Genomic DNA, 17047 nt, shown 5'->3' with positions numbered 1-17047 from the left:
CTTCTCTTTTCCCCACCCCCACTTTCCAATCCAGGACATTTAGGTTTCCAGCACAAAACGCTGCCTAATCTGTCCTCTAATCCAACAGGCTGGCACTGCATGGCTGTGTGGGGACCTGAACTGCTGCGGGGTTCCCGGGCTGGGAGCTGCCACCATGCAAGGACATAACCGTGTCTTCTCCACAAAGACCTCTTTGTACCCACAGCCCTCTGCAGTGAAGCTCTCCTATCCACAGCCTCCAAGACACCAGGATCCCTGCAGCTAGAACCAAGCAGCAAAGCTGTGCACCCCTCCTGCCCCTCTGAGCCACACTGCAGCAGCAGCCTCGGACAACTTCGTATCCCTGCAGCTCCCTCCAGGCTCTTGCCAAGTCTGTTTGGTCCTTGCAGAATAGAAATCCATGCAGTGAACCATCTGCATCCCTGCTCCGTGTACAGAGAGCTGCAATCAGTGCCCTGCACTCAGGGAGCTGTGGGTTTGGGGGTACATGGGACCCGCCCCCCCACTACACAGAGCCCCTAGATGCAGCACTGCTGCAGGAGGGTGGCACATCACAGCGAGCACTGCCAGCACAGGAGGCTCCAGGCACTGGCTGAGAGGGAGGAAGGGAGAGATGAAAGGCTTTGGGAAGAGCTCGGTGCAGGAAGCGAGTGCTGCTCTCTTCCCTCCCAGCCATCAGGGAGTCAGTGGCGGCTGCTGCTGCTGAAGGCAGCCATGGAGATGTGGAGCAGGTGCTGGGGGACACTGCCAGGCCTTCATACCGAGGCACACTGAGGCATGGAAAAGCCCAGAGCAGCCCTCACCTTGCTGCCTCTGCCCCCAGCATCACTTTCACTGTGCTGGGTGATGTACTGCAGGGAGATGGCCAGCCCCAGGAGCCCAGCTACACTGTGGGACAGTGGCTGCCCCCTCTCTGCCTGTAGTAGATGTTTCAACCAAACTCACCAGCTTCAGTCCCAGCCCCAAGCAGCTGAGAGCTCCCTGAGGAGCAGGGGTCCCCACAGGATGAGACAGGGATGATCTGTTCCTCCCAGCCCCATTTCTTCTATGCAGGCAGGGAGGGAGCACAGCTGCAGCCCCCTCATCACTCAGCAGCATCTACGAAAATACTTTATTGGGAAGTGGGGCACGCCAGGGCTCTGTGTGCAGTACAAAACAAACCACAGTCATGCCTTGAACAGAAGAAGGGTGCAGGCCAGCAAACAGACCATTCCCATGGCTCCCACTGCCCAGTCCATGGGGAAACACAGCCCCTAAGGTGCCTTGGGCTGGGCGTTGAGGCGGATGATGGCACGGTAATCCCGGACTAGGTCCCGCAGAGGGTCCAGGTAGGGGTTGACATTCTCCTCCATCCACTCCTCCACTGTGTCAGGGAAGTAGATACTCTCCAGGCGGGCATGCAGGTCCCGGACAAAGCTTTCCCACTCTTCATGGAGCCTGGGGTAGGGAGAGCAGAGTGGAAACACGCCACAGAGACAAACCGGGACCCTCTCCCAGCCCCCTGCAGGGCTGGGGGTGTTCCAAGCCCCCACACATACTTGAGCATCTTGCTGCCAAAGCTCTCCATGTTGCGAGGGTTGCCAAACTGGTGCTTGCGGTGGTAGGGGCTGAACCAGCCCTTAATGGCACTGAAGAGGCACAAGGGGATAGGAATGCAAGGGGGCACAGGACCACACCAGGCCCCATGGGCCCCTTCTGCTGCAGGGATGCTCATAACCCTGTGTTACCTTTCTTCCTCCAGCATTTTGGTGATGCTCTCCTTCAGCTGTCTGTTCACCTGCTCCACCATGTGATAGATTTCTGCCCCAGGGAACGCTCCCCTTCCCTCACTGCAGGGAAAGCATGAAGAAGGGAGATCCCAGGACGGGTGGTGAACCCAGCATCCGATCCCTCCATGTACTCTTCCTGCCTGGCCACGCACCATGTGCTCTGCTCCAGCTGCATGCTGTGGAAGCCCAACACCTCCAGCACCTTTCTCCGCGTCTCTTCCGTGAATCCCCCTGGAGATGGCCATGCCAAAACAGAGGGGTGAAGCCTCCAAGGATGCTGCAGTGTGGAAAGAGGGGGAAGAGGGAGCTCACCGTTCACCAGGGTCTGGAGGCATATCGCCAAGGAAGGAATGCCAACAGGCAGCAGCTCACACAGCACTGAGTAGTGGTCATACCTGCAGGATGGGAACGCAGTGCCAGGGCCTCACATGGGGTCACGTAGGGGATGGCATGCATGTATTGTGGCCCTCACCTCTGCCATCCGGTGAGGACAATGCCCTGGAAGCGCAGCGGGGCGAAGCGTGGCATGGCCTCACGCACCCGCAGCCAGCTGAGCTGGTTCTTCAGGTGAGAGCTGAGTGGGGGCCAGCTCTGTGTAGGGCCCGTGGTGCCCTTGAAGGCACTGGCAAACCACACGGCCTCAAAGCCGCTCTCCAGGTACTTGGTGATGAACTGCCCTGCAGCAGCGGGGAACAGGGTGGTAGGCACAGCTTGGACGGGGACAGATCACAGTGGCAGCATCACCAGCCCCAGGACTGTCCCCTCTTGTTGAGCAGCCCTGGGGTCCTGGCATGGCACCTTACCAATCTGCTCTGCGTCAAAGTCAGGTGCATAGAACCACACCACAGGTGAGACATGCTTTGCTATCCCAGACTCTGTAGGGCAGGAGCAGTGACATGAACACTGGGCACCACTCACATCTCCACCACAATGACAAGACATTGTCCCCATCTCCATCCCCAGCCCCTCACCCTGCAGGGCTCCCACACTGATCTTCCTCAGCATGTCGTCCCACATGAGCACCCGCAGTCCCCGGTACTGTGTGGAGATGAAGTCCAACACCTCCTTGATGTGGTTCAGGTATATGGTTCCTGTGTCACCCTTGTTGCGGCTCATCCAATTCCTGGAGTCCTTTCCCTCCCCAAGGTGGAAGACCTGCATGTGGGGGCTGAGGATGCTCAGCACGCCTGGCACCAGGCAATATCTGGGTCTCATATAAACCCCCTGCCCACCTCATCTGCACCAATGTGGATCCACGAGGAGCGCCTGTGCTTCTCCATCACCTGTGATAGGATGACCTTGAGCAATGCCAGGGTGTCTGGGACATGGGGGTTGAAGCTGTTGGGGAAGCGCTCCACCTCCCGCAGGTGCTGATACTTGGTGTGTTTGAGGATGAACTGTGTGGGGAGGAAAACCACCATGGGGGGGAGGAGGACAAGAACCAGGGCTCCATCCCCAAGACAGGTGCTGGGGACTCGGGACACAGCCCCAAGCCACTTTGTGCTGTGGCTGCCCCAACCCTGGAGGTGTCTCCACTACTCGGGGTCCCCATCCCACCCCTCAGCCCCCCCTCAAGCACTCCTGGCCCCTACCTCCACATGACCGAAGGTCTGCACCAGGGGAACCACCTCCAGCTTGTGGAGCTCTGCCAGCTGCTGGATCCACTCAACGTCCTCCTCACTGGGGAGGGCAGGGACAGCCTCAATGGGGGCAAGAGTGTATGGGAACATTCCCTCCTTCTGCAGCACCCTGTCCTGCCTTGCCCCAGCTGCCCTGCTCCACCCCACACCTCCTGGATTTCCATGCCTGAACTAAAGACCCAAATATTGACACCGTACAGCAGGAAATAGGCATGAATGCAGCTCCAGCACGACTATCTTGGGCACAGCCCATGCAAGTCACACACAGCACTACCACCAGTGGTGCTGCCATCTCCCCACCAGCACCAGCCCCACTCACCTGTAAGCATAGGGGGACTTCAGGACCTCCAGCTCCCCCTTGAAGGGGAACATATCCTCGTATTCAATCAGGATCCCATTGGCTCCCAGCTGGGACAGGAGTGGGAACAGCTGTGGGATGGCAAAGTGAGCTCAGCAAGCAGGCACAGCCTGGTCAGTCTGACCCTAGGACTGCCCGGTCCCCAGGCACCCTCACCTGCTCCAGATAGGAGACCCTGGGAGCAGCTCCCTTCAGGTCCAGGTGGACGAGCCTCATCTCGGTGGCACTGAGGTCTTTGGGGAACTGCTGCTTAGGTCCCTGCCTTGGGGCCGTGATCTTTGCAGGTTGGACCTCCACAGCCTGGCTTTGGGGGCCAGAGTCCTGCGCATCCCCCCAGAACGTGCTGTCCTTGCTGATGTGCTTGTGAAGCTGCAGGGTTAAGCTGCATGGGGCAGAGTGGAGCCGGGGAGGCACAGAGGTATAGCCCCAGCACCAAGCCCCCACAGGACTGGGACACCATTTTGTGTCCCACTCCTGCTCCCACCTCACCTGTCACGGAAGAGGAACTTGATGCCAGCCAAGGCCACGAGGAGCAGCACAGCAATGCGCAGCAGGTTCAGCTTGTGGCTCCGCTGGAAGGCCATCGCTGTGTGCACACACAAGAGGTTTGCTCATGCCACAGCACCCAGGCTGGGCAGCCATAGAGAGACCCCAAGCACAGGGCACATAGAGAAAAGGGACAGGGGGACACCCCTTCAGCCACTCTGGTCCTCATCAGGGCCATACTTGGAGCCATCCCATGTCCCTCCTACCTTGTGCGCCCCAGTGCCTTTGTCTCTGCCTGTGAGCACAGCCTCCTTATGCTCCACCAATGCAAACAAGGCAGCAGCAGTGAGGCAGGTCCTGTTACTGTGTGCTCCTGTGCCACCGCTGAGAGTGATGGGATCAGGGCTGCATCACAGGGCAGGCATGGCACCTCCAGGACCTGTGCTCAGCTTCTGAGCGAGGCAGGAGCAAACACCCTCAGGTCTGAGCCCGGTGGGAGGAGCAGTGCTTTCCTCACAGAAGGCAGAAGGTTGACAGCACAACCACCCTGTGCTGTCCAGGGTCTGCAGGACACACTGCGGAGTAGGAGAGATATAGTGGATTAAAACGATGTTGGATCTCTCATGAGACATGTAGGACACGAGAGGTACAGGGAAGAGTTCCTTTCAAAGAGCTGTCACCAGTAAGATTCATAAAAATGCATTTTATGTCTTTCCACGCCCTCTCCCCAGACCACTTGGAAGAACTCCTGAGATGGTGATCCACTAAACCCTGTGAAAATGATCCCAAAGAAAAGGCAGCCTTTGCAATGCAGGAAACAGCAGGTTCCCCTTGCCCGGCCCCCTCTGTGTTCACAGAGAGAGGAACAGCACAGTGCTTGGACCCACGGCACAGTGCTTGGACCCCACGGTGCCACCTCCTCACTCTGGAGGATGCTGCCAGCTCTGACACAGAGAGTCACATCGGTTCCCATATAGCTGGCATTGCATGAACCACTCTAGGACCCACATACACCTGCAGCTCCAATGCACTTCCTTGAGGAAGCAGAGCACATCCCATGCACCCATTCCTGCACATAACCATCAGACTCCCCAGCAGTGAGGCAGCTCCGAGTGGCCCCTTTTAGGGTTAAATTCAGCACTGACTGCATTTGGAAACTGAAAAAAAAAAAAAAAAAAAAAAAAGATTTTGGTCGCTGCTGCTGCAGAGCCGCTCAGCTGACTGTGAGGTTTTGTTTGTGTTGCCAGAACGGTGGCACCAGGGGAGAGCTGCTGCGATCCGCCCAGCGCCGTGGGCTCTGAATTAGCCCTTTTCTAGATGCAACCCTAATCCCTGCCGACACCTCCTCCCGCACAGCACAGCGCAGGGCAGCGCTGCACCCGGACCCAGCGTATCCCGCAGGGCAGCACGGGGCGCGCTGTGCCCAGAGCACGAGGCTCTGGCACAGGGCAGGGCAGGGCAGCAACGTGCGGGTGTGTGCTGAGCATCCTTGAGCCCATCGCCGCAGGTTGTGCCCTGCGCTCGTGTGATGTGCCTCGTGTGTGGCATGGATGCGCTTTGTGATGCTCCTGGTGTGCCACAGGGGACAACGGCAGCACTCGCTCTGTGCCATCCCATCCCTGCACCATTTCCATCCCGCCTGGCGATGGATGCTCCCGGCAGCGATGCGTCAGCCCTCGTGGGAGGAGCAGTGCGGGTGCGGGAGGGCATGGGGCTCTGAGACCCCGCGGTACGGGGAGCTCAGCACCTCTTGGCCGCAGGAAGGCCGTTAATAGACCAAGTGCTAATTGCACTGCCATGGCAACACAGCTCCTGATCAGAGCGCGTATAAATATTTGGACAGAGGCTGTCAGTTCGCCAAGACTGAGCGTTTATAATATACGTTATCTAACTCGAATTGAGCGCAGGTTGTCCGGATCAGATCCTGCTGGTGCCGGGCAGCAGCACCGAGGGCAGCCGCGGCTCCCGCGCATGGCTGCGCGCACCTCGGGGCCACCTGCCGCGTACCGCACACCCGCAGCGCCCGGCCCCGCTCCTCGCTTACCTCCCGGAGCCGCGCAGCGCTGTACCCGGCCGTCCCGCCGCCGTTGCCATGCGAAGCCCACGCTGCCGCAGCGCGGCGGTGCGTGCGGGGGCGACGGCGCCGAGCCCAGCCCTCAGCCCCGCTCCCGGAGCATCCCCGCCTCAGCCCCGGTACCGCCGCGCCCGGTCCCGGTCCCCCCGAATCCCGCCGTGTCGGGAGATGGATGCACCGCCCGCCTCGGGGAACGGCTGCGCCTCCCGGTGCGGTGCCCACACGGCATCCCTGGTACCCACCGGACAGCCCCAGTCCCCGGAGCGCGCCCCTTACCGGTAGGTGCGGTACCGGGCGGGCAGCCCTCGGGCGCGAGCACGGCCGCGGGTACGAGCACTGCCCCACGGCCGCCGCCGCCGCCCTTAAAGGGCCCGACAGCACCGCTGCACCGGCACCGGCACGGCGGGGCCCGACTCCGCACTGGCTCAGAGCCCTGCCGGCCCCGAGACTTGTGCCCCGTGTGTGCCCCGTGTGCTTCCCGCGTGCGCCCCGCGTGCCCCCACCCCGCATCCCGGTGCCCCGCATCCCCATACAGCCGCCACCCTCCCTCCATTCTGCTCGGTGCGACGAGGCCGTTTCCAGCACAGCGCCCCCTGGCGGCAGCGCTGAGCAGGTAACTCACTGCTGACTACACCCCGCAGTCCCGCCTCAACCCCCCCGCGCCCTGCGCATAGCGCTCACCGCTCGGCTCTCTGCGCATGCTCCTTCTTACGTCACCGATCGCGCGCCTGCGCGCTGAGGAAAAGTGCCCCGCGCTCGCGCAAAGCGGCCGCCGGCTGCCTGGCGCATGCGCAGAGCTTCCCGCGCCCTCCGCGCCGGCCGCCACCGGGCTGGGAGCCCTGAGCGGCTCCTCGAGGCGCCGCCGCCATGAACGCGGCACAGGGCACGGTGGGCAGCGATCCTGTCATCCTGGCCACCGCGGGGTACGACCACACGGTGCGCTTCTGGCAGGCGCACAGCGGCATCTGCACCCGCACCGTGCAGCACCAGGACTCCGTATCCTGCCACGGGGCGGGCGCGAGGGGGGGGACGTACCTGGGGAGGGGGGAGTCCGGTGTGACACGGAGTTACGGTGTGACACGGGGGGGTCCCGGCTTGAGAGAGGGGCCCGGTTTGGGTGGACGTGGTGCTGCAGTGAGATCTCTGTATGACGGGAGAGGGAGTGTTTGTGTGACAAGGGATTCCTGCTGTGGGGTCCCGCTGCTGCCCTTAGCACCGCCGGCAGCAGGTGAACGCCCTGGAGATCACGCCCGACCGCAGCATGATTGCGGCTGCAGGTGAGCCCCGGGGTGCTGGGGGTCACTGGTACCCCCCGCACCTCTGAGCCCCATTTGCTGCTGCAGGGTACCAACACATCCGCATGTACGACCTCAACTCCAACAACCCCAACCCCGTCATCAACTACGACGGCGTGAGCAAGAATATCACCTCCGTCGGCTTCCACGAGGACGGCCGCTGGATGTACACGGGTGGGGAGGACTGCATGGCACGGATATGGGACCTCAGGTGAGGACAGGGCTTGCTGAAAGGGGACATTCCTCTGCAGGCTCATGTGGGCTCATTCAGTGTCTTCTTGTTGCAGGTCTCGTAACCTGCAATGCCAGCGGATCTTCCAAGTGAATGCTCCCATTAACTGCGTCTGCCTGCACCCCAACCAGGTACGCATTTGTCACTGTCTTTCCTGGAAAAGGTGATGCTCGCTAAATGCTTGGGAGTCTGAAACATTGCTGAGCCCATGGGAAGGCTGATGGTCTTGGTTGCGTGAACTCAGCTCTTGGTGGCTTTGCAGGATCAGCAGCAGCAGCTCCAGCTGCACGTCCATCTGCTCCCTTGCAGAGCAGCAGCTGTATGACCAGGCTTGGTGCAGGTAGAGTGTGTCCCTGCCCCTGTCAGGGAGCAAACATCCCCGAGTAGGGCTGGCAGCCAGCAGATGTCCCTGGCTTGTATCTGGCTCATTCTGCACCTGCAGCAGGCATCAGCATGCGTGCTGCAGCCATGGGACTTTGCTGAGCATGTTTGTGCTAATTAACCTGCTGGCTGTTGGATGGAGACAGCGCAGTGCCTCTCATCCCACTCTCATCCCTTTGAGACCATCCCATGAATAGAACCAGATGTGATGGGAGGGCAGCAGGTGGCACGAGAGGGGATAGCACTGCCAGCAGAAAAAAGCAGAGGCCAAGAGCCCCATTTAGGTCTCTGGTGTCTTCAGGGTTTGCTGGAGATCCACCACTCAGTTCAGAAGCTGTCAGAGAGGTCGCTCAGGCTAAGGAAATGAAGCTAATGGGGGTGGTGGGGATGCATTAGTGGGCATGGTGGTGAAAATCAATGTGTATCGTTGCAGTGTTTGTAACGCATGTGGTCCATTTTGTATCCATGGTACTGCAGGGTGGGAGCTGCAGACAAAGCAGCATAAGGTTGTTTTTTTTTCTCAAAGCAAACCTTTTTAAAAAATGAATAATAGGAATGTTTCTTTGCTTTTGATTTTTATAAAAGCTCAGAATGCTGAGTTCTGCACTAAATGTGAGATTGGTCATTTGGAACGGACTTCAGCCAAATGTTGCTGCTGCAGCACCATAGGACTCAGAATGTGTTGCATTAAAACAAATATTGTACATAAATCATGCATGCAGAATAATCACTATGGCTGTGTTACTGAAGGAGCAATGGCTTGTGAACAGAACAGTTAGTTAGCCCAGAGGTGGCAGTATTTAATCAGATAACTCCGTCCTGTCTGTGCAATTCATGCTGCGGAGCTGCTGACTCTCGGAGGGATTTCTCATGGCCTGGGTAAAGCCGTGGCAATGTTAGAATTGTTCTTGCAACTGCTGCTAAGAGTGGACTAGGAGATGCCCAGGAGATGCCTCTGCACTACACGGTCAGCTAAATATATCAAGGGATGATTGTCTTCCCCAGGAGCAAGCCATTGGTCACAGGTACAGGATTAGCTGCACCTGATGACCTGATCTCCTCTAGGGATTCTGCTAAAATTATGGACAGTGTAAGTCTGTCGATAAAACGTCCTGGTTTTAATGGAGAGCTGCCAGCATTGTCTGCTGCTCTGAGCAGCAGGGATTGGAGCCAGAGCTGCTGCCCTTCAGCTGGCTCCTGGAGCAGGGGAGAGAGAGAAAAACCCACTTAGGCTTGTGTTCTTTAGGTATCTGTATGCTCTTGAGTGCTTCAGCTGTTTACTGGCCAAGCTACATCCTCATGCTCTCTGCTCAGACATGCTGTAAATCATTTGGCCTTTGCTGATGTTGTTTAGCTTCTGCTCCAAACAGCAGTTCTGGAAACCAGGCACCTGTTCTCTGCAGTGGGGTTTATAAAATTAGCAACACTTCTGTTAAGTTAAACAGCCTTTTTGCACAGTGCAAGGTAAGACTGATGCCTGGTTTGCTGTCAGTGCATGGGGAGCTCAGCAGGCTGCAGTTTGCCTACGAGCAGGAGCTTTGAAACTATTCCCAGCAGCAAGCAGAGGCCCAGCTCTGCTATGGAGTAGTCCATTGGAAGGGGACCCCAATGCTTTAAAGCAGAGCAGGGCTCTGGTGCTGGATGGGCTGGTTCTGGACCTTGGCTCCAAGGCTGCTGTTTGGGAGGTTCTTCCCACAGGGACACAGTCACTGTTTTCTTGCAGGCTGAGCTAATTGTGGGTGACCAGAGTGGGGCCATTCACATCTGGGACCTGAAAACAGACCACAATGAGCAGCTGATTCCAGAGCCTGAAGTCTCCGTGAACTCTGTGCACATTGACCCTGATGCCAGCTACATGGCAGCTGTTAACAGCTCGGTGAGCTTGGGCAGGGGATGGGATTTACAGTTCTGGGTTGTCCTTGTGGGGCAGAGCAGCCAGTTTCCATGCACTACAGAGTTTTGCTCTGCTGTGATGGGACACAGAGTCTGGGCTGCTTTTGGCTGAGGGCCACAAAGCCAGCCACAGACCTTCCATCTCCTCACAGGGAAACTGCTACGTGTGGAACCTGACAGGTGGCATCGGAGAGGAGGTAACCCAGCTGATCCCCAAGACCAAAATCCCAGCACACAACCGCTACGCCCTGCAGTGCAAATTCAGCCCCGACTCCACGTGAGTGTGCTCCTCCACCAGATCAGTTCAGCTTGAATCTCGTAAGGCAGATGATACGGGGTAAAGAAATCTGATTACTAAGTACACAGGGCTTCAGTTCATTATTGTTCCAGGCCTGCATTAATGAGGCCTTTAAATGTACAACATGACTAATAAGATTACCTGTGCCTATCTTATCCTTGCAGGCTCTTGGCTACCTGTTCTGCAGATCAGACATGTAAGATCTGGAGGACTTCAAATTTCTCTTTGATGACAGAGCTGAGCATTAAGAGCAATAACCCAGGGGAAACCTCTCGTGGCTGGATGTGGGACTGTGCTTTCTCTGGAGACTCACAGTACATTGTCACAGGTGAGACCCTCCTTTCCTGCCTGCAGCCTGGTGGGGCAATGCTGGATGGTGACACAGGACCTAGCAGGTTCTCTTGGTGGAACACTGCCAAACCCTAGAGCACCCGTGTGTGTAAGAAAAGAAGACTCCTCTGTTAGAGCACCCAGTCTCACGCCCACTGCACTGTATGAAATCCCTTCAGCTTTCAGCCTGTGCTATAATAGGAGGCAACAGATGCTCTGTTAAAACTGGAGAGATGATCCTCTTGTGCAGTTCATTTCACCTGGTAGACATGCTGCTTGCAGCATTTGCAGTACAATAGTTCTTTCAAAACGTTATAATTTCCACAGTAATTTCTCTCTGAATTACTGAAAATCCCAATACAGAAACACCAGGTTTCTTGCTCTGCACAGCTCCCTTGCCTGTCACCATCAATGCTCATAACTGTTGAATGAAGCAAGAGGACAGTATTTCTTCTAAGAAAAAAAAAAAACAAACAACTTGAAGTGTAACAATATCTCTCCCTCCTCTTTTCTCATTCTGTTCCAGCCTCTTCAGATAACTTGGCCAGACTGTGGTGTGTGGAGACTGGAGAGATCAAGAGAGAATACAGTGGGCACCAAAAAGCAGTCGTCTGCCTTGCTTTCAATGACAGCGTGTTGGGATAACGATTGTATTGGAACAAAAGGACCTCTGCTTGTTTTCCCTTGTCTGAAAACAGCCAGCGCCCTCTCTGGACCCTGAGATGTGCTTGTAGCCATCCCCATTCCCCTGGTGGAGAGGACTCACTCTGGCAACTGCCTGGAGCAACACCAGACTTCAGCTTCAGGCAGACCATTACTGAAACGTGTTTGGCCTCCCAGGGAGGCTGCTGGGACAAAAGGGAATGGGAGGCACAGTGCCGCTGAGGGGAGCTGGGTGCAGAGCAGCTGCTGGAGACATCCTTGCGGCTTCTGCTGTTGACAGCCTTGTGATTTTTGTGGAAAAAAATCAGCCTTTCTAAATGATGGAATGGGCTGAACAGAGAGGAAAGGCGGCTGCTTTCTTGTTTTGCAGTCCCTTTATTCAAATATGTATTTCACAGACTTTCTTGGAGATCTGCTCTCTTAGAAAACCACCACCCCCAGCAAGTATAACAACCCAGTATCGAACAGGGCACGTGGCCACAAAACACAAGCTACTCCATGTGGTTCCTCTGTCTAGATCTACTGCCTACATACAAGATGCAGCCCTGGGTTGCAGCGGCAAATAAAGTTCTGTACCAACAGCGCTGAGCAGAGTTGCTTTACCTAAATTCTCCTGAACGGCAGCATGAAATCAGTAGGAAGCTTTTAGGCAGTGTTGTAGATGTTACCTTCCTTGCTGAAATCAGAGGCTTTTCAGGAATACAGTTCAAGTATGTAGAGCAGTGAGAGGGCATCTGTGGCTGCAGGGCTTAATCAGGAAGGTAATAGAAGCAGATAGACACACAAATATTGCTTGGAAAACATATGTCAATGCAAAGGTAGATCAACCGCTGCTTCCCTGGACCTGCCAAATGAGCAAGGACAAGAAACATGGTGAGAGGAATGCTTTTGCAGCCCTGTAGCTATGAGTCTCTAGAGAGCCAAACTGGTGGAATGCCTCAGGGAATGACCTTTCTCATTAAAGCAGGAGAAAGGCCAGGGTGAGAGCTGCAGATTGCCTCTAGGGAAAGTGAAGTGACAGGTGTTAAGCCAACAGCATCGCAGAGAGCCAGAGCCGTGCTGCTCAGGGAAGGGGCACAGAGCCTCCAAGCAGCACTGCATCTCACTGCGGGTTGTGGGTGTGAGCCAGCAGTTCAGCAATGGCTGAACAATGGCCTGATTTTGAAGCAGAGGTCACCTGTCCCTGCCTTGGCAGCCCATTCACTTTTGTGCAGCACAGCCCTGCTCTTATTGAGGTCCTCAACCAAAGGTGCTTTCCTCTTCTGCAAAAGGAGATGCAGCTTACCATCTGCTCTCTGCACCCAGAAGATGGACGTCTGCTCACAGAGAGCTTGGATGGCCTCACCCAGGCCATTGGGGTCCACTTGTTTCCCTGCCACAATGCCCAGGAACTCCCTGTAGTACTTGGTCTGGTTATTCCGGAGTAGCAGTTTGTCACCCTGGAAAAAAAAAAAAAAGCCCTGTTATTTCCCCCAAGCTCCTAATTGCTCCTTCAGCCCCAGCCCGGCTCCCACTTCCAACTCACCCAAAAAGTGCCTCACATTAAGCGAAAGCACTCATTAAGGAGCCCCAGTTCCTGGCAGCTGCTTCCGTCCCCATCCATCCCTTTTAGAACTCAGAGCTGGCAGTTCCTATGTTTCTCTGTCCCGGCTGGGTTGGGGCAGTCCTGGTCTGAGGAAAGGGAGCAGCTGGCAGGGGCACAAAGCAGGCATCTGGCTGCTTGAAACAGGAGCTCTGCCCCCTCCATGCATCCATTAGCAGTTTGCTCAGAGGGTCTGTATACGTGATCGACTCCAATTTTCTTCCCTGCACACTGCTAACAAAACCTTTTTGTTTCCTTTTCCCCAGAATTTTGAGCAGGTAACCAAATACAGTGGGATTGGGTTCTGTGAAAGCTCTGCTATTCACATCTGTGGGACATAGCCCCCTTCCCCAACCCGCAGCTCTGCTCTTTCTCACAGATGGGCTCTCAGCAACACTGAGAGCTGTCTGCATCCTTCCTCAGAGCCCTGTGGGAATCAAAGCATTGCCCAGAAGGCACTGTCCTTGGCAGGGAGGGCAGTCAGCATGCCAGGACTCTGTGCAAGTCCCCACTTCTGCCCAAGCAACTCGTGCTGCCCATCGCTCACCCTCTGCTCAGTTGCGCTCAGCATCACCTGTGCGGTTTCACGGTCCTCAGGGTCCATTGTGCGCAGGTAGCAGGCATGCTGCTCTGCAGGTCTGTAGCACACGTAGCCCTGTGAGACAGATGTGTCTTACTACAGCAAGCAGTGCTGCCCAGGAGCATTATTTCCCCCCTAACAAAGCATCAACTGCTGTGGCCATGCTGTGCCCAGTGCATCCCGAGCAGACTGTGGCTACTTATCTCCAGTGTGATCCTGCAGCTCTGCACGGTGCTGGGGATGCAGACGGAACAGCAGCAGGTTGTGCTTTCCTGCTTTGCACCCAGACCCCAGCAGCAGGACACGACGCAGCACACTCACATGCTGGCTGTCGTACAGCACAATGGCACTGCGGTTACTCCGTGAGGTGATGTAATAGGTGACAGTGCTCCTGGACACATCAACCGTGGCTGTTTGGTTCCTCGGCACGTCCTGCTCCCCGTGCAGCGTGATCCGACTGAGCTGTGGTCCAGCCTGGCACAGAGAGAGGGCAGTGGTGCCATCAGATGTTCAGCACCCATACACACCATCTCCCCTCCTGCATACCCACCCTGAATCTTGCTGCTCTATACAGCCTGGCAGAGTCTATTAGCAAATACAGCAACATGCTGGGAGCTGCGTGCTTAGCAAAATGCCAGCTTGGGTCTAGGTTTACAAATGAAGCGTGGAAGTTCCTCTAATTTAAGCAATGGTTCCTGGCAGCAATGCTGCAGGGTGAGCAGCAGCTGCTCAGCTCGCTGCTCGCAGTGCTCTGCAGGCTGCAGGAGCTGCCAGACAGAGTGGGCTGTGGGCAGGAGGAAGCTCTCTGCCCTGGGTGAGATCCTTACCTGGGCAGAGCTGTGGGAGAAGCCAAGAATCCCCCCAACGCTGATGCCAACAGCTGCAAAAAGCAATGTGATGGACAAGATGATCCAGAATGTCCTGGGAGGGTTTGTGAATCGTGCTGCAAGCCTCCTGCCCTAGGAGCCAAGGAAAACAGGGAAAGAACAGGAATTAAAATTAAAGCTTCTGCCACTTTTATCCTTCCCAATTTCAAAACACAATTCCTTGCTCACAAAAGAAATCACTGTGCAATCAGCTGGGGCTGTTTGAGAGCAGAACTGCAGTTTTGCAGCACAGCCCTGTGCTAAGGCTGCCTTCAGCCCCCAGGACATTATTTGGGTCCTGCTGTGTGTTGTGCCATGCTGGCAAAACAGCATCCCAGCAGCCAGGAATGCACAGCACCCAAAAACTCTGCAGGAGGCTGGAGGAGGACATGGCCACAGACAGAGTGATGCAAAGCAAGCAGTTACTTGAAGCAAAACAGCTTGGTGGTCATGCTAGCACTTCCCATGTCTTGATATAAAAATCACTTTAGTTTTTATATTTAAACCATTTAACTTAATGGCACACAAAATCATTTTTACAAAGCGGAAGAAATGTGCTTTCAGCAAACCACAACTGTGCTTTTAAAAAGAAAAGAAGTTTAAATACTCCAAAGAACAGAGAAATTCAGTCAATTTGCAGGGTTAGATTTGCTGTGGGCCCGTATGTGGGCTCTGCAGCCTCCATGCCTGCAACTGATCGTTCTCAGCACTGTGTGATTCCCAGATATATTCCACCAGGACAGCAGCGAGCTGTAATCAAGTTAGAGCTGTGCACAGCTGGAGGCTCATCAATCCAAATGCAATTGTGCCTCAAAGCCCACAGTAATGGGGAGATTCTCAACAGCCAGCAGATTTCCCCCAAGTGGGAAACCAGCGAATGAGCACAGGGGCAGGCAGACACTCATCTCCCTGAGAAGAGGCATAGTTACTGAGCAAGCACTGAACGAGAGCCCTGTGTGATCCTTTAGGGACCAGGGATACTCACTGCAGAGACAGCGTCGCTGGGGCTGTTCCCACCCTCCATCCTCCACTTCAGATGACAACCTTGCTCCTGCAGCTCTGCGTCCTGCTGATGCACAGACTGGGCATGATCTTGAGCTCCGAACGTGCTCAGGAAACTTAAGCACACACCTGCAAAACGTGAATGCGCGATCCTTGTGGCCAAAGGAGTTCCAGCCAGGTGCTCCTCAGCTCAGACCTGCGAGGAGGATGAAACCTTAGAGCTGCAGCCAGGGGAGAGGAGGAAGGAGGGGGGACAGCCAGGGGTGCAGAGTTATACTGTCAGTGGTAGAGAAGCACTCTTCCTGCTTACCTTGTGAGCCGGCTGGAGGCATGCAGGTGGAACATAATTGAGGGCTTTGTGCAGGGCCTCCCTGCTGGCAGTCCCCAGTAGCAGGACTGGGTGAGTCTCATTAAGAGATAAAATGAATAGAGAAAAGTGGCAGCCTGCCCTTGTCATCAGTTATTTCTACATTTCAGCATGAACTCTGTGCTGCCAGATCCCCATGGGCTGAAGCCAACTGTTTATCCTGCAGACTGCTGCACTGCAAGCCTTGGCTGCACACACATTTGTGTTCCATATACGATTCTTTACTTGTCTTGATCCCAGACATGAGCTGCAAAGTCACCATCACATGAGCTGTGCTCATGCAAACACACTTCTGTGATGGGAAATACCTCACAAGAGCTCCCAGCTCAGATCAGTTTTCCTGGGCAGTTCAGAAACTCCTGTGAGAGGTTGGTATTTCTGAGCTGCCAGCCAGGAATACCTGGTCTAGTATTAAATGAGGAGCTTGATGATCCTTGAGGTCCCTTTCAATCCAAGCCATTCTATGATTCTATGAATAACCAAAGCCAAGGAGGCAAGGGAAATCCCAACAGAACTCCTCTATGTGGCACTGAACGGGATGACAGCTTTTGGACACCTCAAAAGCATGGCCCAGGATGGGTCACAGTCAAGAGGACAGCCCTGAGCTTCTCACCATTGCAGCAACAGCCATGCACTCCCCTCCGCTCGTGCTTTCTGTGCTTCCTTCTGTAAGTCAAAGCCTATTTGAGAAGAGAGCAGCACAATCTCCTAGCACGCTGCTTCTGGGGGACATGACTGCTCAGGTGCAATCAAACACTAGGTCAGTATGCCCCAACCAGCCATCTCAGACACTTGGTGTCCTGTGCTGCTGTTTTCTCTGAGGCAAACAGGAATGATGCTGAAACAGTCTGACCACCAGTTCTCCTTCTGCAAATGGAGATGTTAGAGAAAACACGAAGCAAACCTCCCACTGCAGTCCACCAGCTGCTTCTGCTGCAAAGCTTAGCACCCCAAATTGCAACACAGAAACAGCATGATCCCCATACTGAGACTTTCCATGTCCAGGCAGCAGAGTAAGAAGTTTATACCATGCCTAATCTAAGGCACAGGAATGAAACAATATCTACAAAACGTGGTGAAAACATCAGCATGAAGAGGAATCATTCAGCTCTGTGCTGAACAAATGTGATTCAAGCCAATGCTAAGAGTCCCATACAGCTCCAGGCACTCAAACAGAAGCTATGTACTGGAGAGCTGGCTTTATTCACTGATACTCTACATAAGGAGCAGA

At 55.4% G+C, this 17047-nt stretch overlaps 3 protein-coding genes across 9 annotated transcripts; 1 reads left to right on the top strand and 2 right to left on the bottom strand.

The window, feature by feature from the left end:
• Nucleotides 1-1003: 1003 nt before the first annotated feature.
• On the bottom strand, nt 1004-7026 carry LOC125700853 (hexosaminidase D-like). Of its 4 annotated transcripts, none has more exons than XM_048962082.1 (15): nt 7009-7026; nt 4520-4828; nt 4257-4353; nt 3924-4149; nt 3729-3838; nt 3362-3449; nt 3002-3166; nt 2741-2924; nt 2573-2644; nt 2242-2446; nt 2082-2164; nt 1922-2000; nt 1728-1829; nt 1539-1628; nt 1004-1437 (listed from the first exon to the last, which is right to left on the bottom strand). In XM_048962082.1, the coding sequence occupies exons 3-15, from the start codon at nt 4349-4351 to the stop codon at nt 1254-1256; spliced, it is 1683 nt and encodes a 560-aa protein (XP_048818039.1). In that variant the 5' UTR covers nt 4352-4353; nt 4520-4828; nt 7009-7026; the 3' UTR covers nt 1004-1253. The 4 variants fall into 4 exon arrangements, with proteins under 4 accessions (XP_048818039.1, XP_048818038.1, XP_048818040.1 ...); XM_048962081.1 differs by lacking the exon at nt 7009-7026 and adding an exon at nt 6604-6860; XM_048962083.1 differs by lacking the exon at nt 7009-7026 and adding an exon at nt 6570-6589.
• Nucleotides 7027-7102: 76 nt separating this feature from the next.
• MLST8 (MTOR associated protein, LST8 homolog) lies at nt 7103-12000 on the top strand. Of its 4 annotated transcripts, none has more exons than XM_048962086.1 (8): nt 7103-7323; nt 7556-7604; nt 7671-7833; nt 7910-7985; nt 9959-10111; nt 10281-10405; nt 10591-10754; nt 11283-12000. In XM_048962086.1, exons 1-8 carry the CDS (start codon nt 7195-7197, stop codon nt 11399-11401), a joined length of 978 nt encoding a protein of 325 aa, XP_048818043.1. In that variant the 5' UTR covers nt 7103-7194; the 3' UTR covers nt 11402-12000. The 4 variants fall into 4 exon arrangements, with proteins under 4 accessions (XP_048818043.1, XP_048818041.1, XP_048818045.1 ...); XM_048962084.1 differs by having other exon boundaries at nt 7553-7604; XM_048962088.1 differs by lacking the exon at nt 7556-7604 and having other exon boundaries at nt 7136-7250.
• Nucleotides 12001-12118: 118 nt separating this feature from the next.
• Nucleotides 12119-15790, bottom strand: BRICD5 (BRICHOS domain containing 5). Its single transcript, XM_048962089.1, has 7 exons — nt 15760-15790; nt 15433-15578; nt 14409-14540; nt 13903-14055; nt 13549-13656; nt 12705-12858; nt 12119-12263 (listed from the first exon to the last, which is right to left on the bottom strand). Exons 1-7 carry the CDS (start codon nt 15779-15781, stop codon nt 12169-12171), a joined length of 810 nt encoding a protein of 269 aa, XP_048818046.1. The 5' UTR covers nt 15782-15790; the 3' UTR covers nt 12119-12168.
• Between the last annotated feature and the right edge of the window lie 1257 nt (nt 15791-17047).

This window comes from Lagopus muta, chromosome 15 (assembly GCF_023343835.1).
Source record: "Lagopus muta isolate bLagMut1 chromosome 15, bLagMut1 primary, whole genome shotgun sequence".
NCBI classification, from domain to species: domain Eukaryota; kingdom Metazoa; phylum Chordata; class Aves; order Galliformes; family Phasianidae; genus Lagopus; species Lagopus muta.
Note: the sequence above shows the minus strand (reverse complement) of the source record. Positions and strands in the feature narration are given on the sequence as shown.